General features: G+C 32.9%; 1 protein-coding gene across 1 annotated transcript in view; it reads left to right on the top strand.

Annotated features, from left to right (window-relative positions):
• Nucleotides 1-2,374, top strand: part of LOC117102735 (neural cell adhesion molecule 2-like) — a 9,212-nt gene that overhangs the window by 2,243 nt on the left and 4,595 nt on the right. The window contains exons 3-4 of the mRNA XM_033243140.1: nt 600-857; nt 1,402-1,662. Coding sequence (XP_033099031.1) covers nt 600-857; nt 1,402-1,662 — 519 coding nt within the window. The remainder of the gene's footprint in view (nt 1-599; nt 858-1,401; nt 1,663-2,374) is intronic.

Here is a 2,374-nt window from a genome sequence, read left to right as displayed (position 1 = left end):
ATATATATGTATATAAATGTATATATACTTGATATGCATTTATTATTAGTTTTTTACTTTCTGCCTTGTCGGGGAGTCAGGCTTTGCTTCTATTTTTTATCCTAATTAATTATTTTAATGTCCACTTTCTTTATCAATTTATGTATTGATTAATTAATTGAATAAATGTTAATTGAATTGAATTGAATTGAAAATACTCATTCCCAAATGTTATTACTGAAGTTCATGTGAATTGAATGGGATGAATACAAGAACGACTCTAATTCTTGATACTCTCACGTAGAAACAGATATCATTCATTGAGGTACGTCCAACATATTAGGCATTTGAAAGGAAAGAGATAAGATAAATAGAAAAGATAAATTAAAAAAACAATATAAAGAAGTATGTGATGAAATTATATAAACCAAAAATTGGTTTAACATAGCGACTCTATTATTGATTCCTGTCTTGTATTAAAATCGACTGTATTCTCTAACAACAAATACAAAAAAAAAAACTATTACATATGATATTGCCAGTTTCCATTTAGTCAGCACAATTAATATGGATTGATTGGTTAAAAAAATATTTTTAAAACAATATTTTTTGTCTTTCAGCTTTCGATTTAATATTTGACATTAGTATCAATACTGTTGTTGAAGGTGAACCTATAACGTTTGTATGTTCAGTAAATTCTAAACCTGATCCAGTAGTCAATTTATACAAAGATGAGACTCCAATTAGCAGAGAAACAACAACAAATCTAACATATAACATTGGTAATGTGGTGAGGAGTGACAGGGGGAACTACAAATGTGAAGCAAGTAACATAGTTGGTAGTGATACATCTCAAGTCCAGCGATTGGACGTTCATGGTAAGTGTCTCAACAATATTTTTATTTTATTTCTATTTATATTATCTTTGTAGTTTTTTTAAAAAATAATATTTTGTGTAATGATCTGCTGGGGTCAACCTGCTTATATTTGTTTGAATTAATTATTGCATAATGACAATCCTCTATATTCTCTACATAAAACTGGGTTTTCAGGTTTTATCCCCAATGCAAAGCTTTCTCAATGTATTATCAAATGGAATTTACCAATTAATAATAAATTCTAAAGCTTTCACAAGGCCGTGATTATTGTTTAAGTGTAGATTGTGCGGAACCCGTAAAGCGATATTGTTGAAAAAAATATTAAATGATATCAAGGGAACGAAATAATATTTCGAGGGAACGAAATTATATTTTGAGGGAGCGAACTATTGTTTTGATGGAACGAAAGGATTGGGATGCCATATGTGACTTGACTGACAATAAATTGATTGGTATTTACCAATTTTATGATTTGATTGCCTCTTTGTCATGTTTCACATAACTTGCAAGTTATTACCATGAATGAGTCTGGTTCCGTTCTCAGATATACCTGAATTTGATTCAGCAGATGAAGTCACTGTTGGTCATGAAGAACAGTATGTTATTGAACTTGAAGTCTCAGCAAATCCTAGTGATGTCACTTATCAATGGACCACAAATCATCCGGGAATTGAAAATACAGACACTAACCCAGCAACGTTCACATTCAATGATCCAGATGGTAGTGTCACAGTGTTCACAATAACACTTACTGTTACTAATAGTATTGGATTGACAACAAAGTCGATTAAAATAATTGTAATGGGTAAGCTGATATTTTACTTTTACTTTTGCTGAATGGTGGGTTGTACCAGATTATTCAGCAAAGGAGTGAAAACCAACATCGGAAAATCATTCCTTAACCTGGTCAAAAAGCATTTCCCGAGTGGCAACATTTTACATAAGCTCTTTAACAAGAACAATGTTAAAGTCAGCTATAGCTGCTCAAGAAACATGGGCAGTGTAATCAAAGCCCACAACAAACAGCTTCTGGTTGCTAAGCAACAACAGCCAAAAACTCTCTGCAATTGCAGGAAAAAATATGAATGTCCACTCTCTGGAAATTGCCTCACCTCATCCATCATCTACAAAGCCACTGTCTACTCAAATGATGACAAAAAATGCTACATCGGGCTCACTGACACACCGTTCAAAACCCGATACACAAACCACAAATATACTTTTAACACCCCCAAACACAGAAACAGCACCATACTCTCCAAATACGTATGGAAATTAAAAGATAGCAACACACCCTACAACTTTAAATGGTCTATCATCGACAGAGCATCGGCCTACTCCCCAAAAACAAAACGCTGCAACCTGTGCATAACCGAGAAACTTCACATAATATATTCAGACAAACAGTCAACACTAAACAAAAGAACCGAGCTATTGTCTAAATGCAGGCACAGCAACAAATACCTACTTAAAAACAATTAACTCATTTGCATTTTCACCTGTCTTAGCATTCATAT

Source organism: Anneissia japonica, unplaced genomic scaffold (assembly GCF_011630105.1).
Source record: "Anneissia japonica isolate Jap-2015-1 unplaced genomic scaffold, ASM1163010v1 scaffold4240_len331602_cov119, whole genome shotgun sequence".
In the NCBI taxonomy this organism is placed as follows: Eukaryota; Metazoa; Echinodermata; class Crinoidea; order Comatulida; family Comatulidae; genus Anneissia; species Anneissia japonica.
This window is presented reverse-complemented; position numbering and strand designations above follow the sequence as displayed.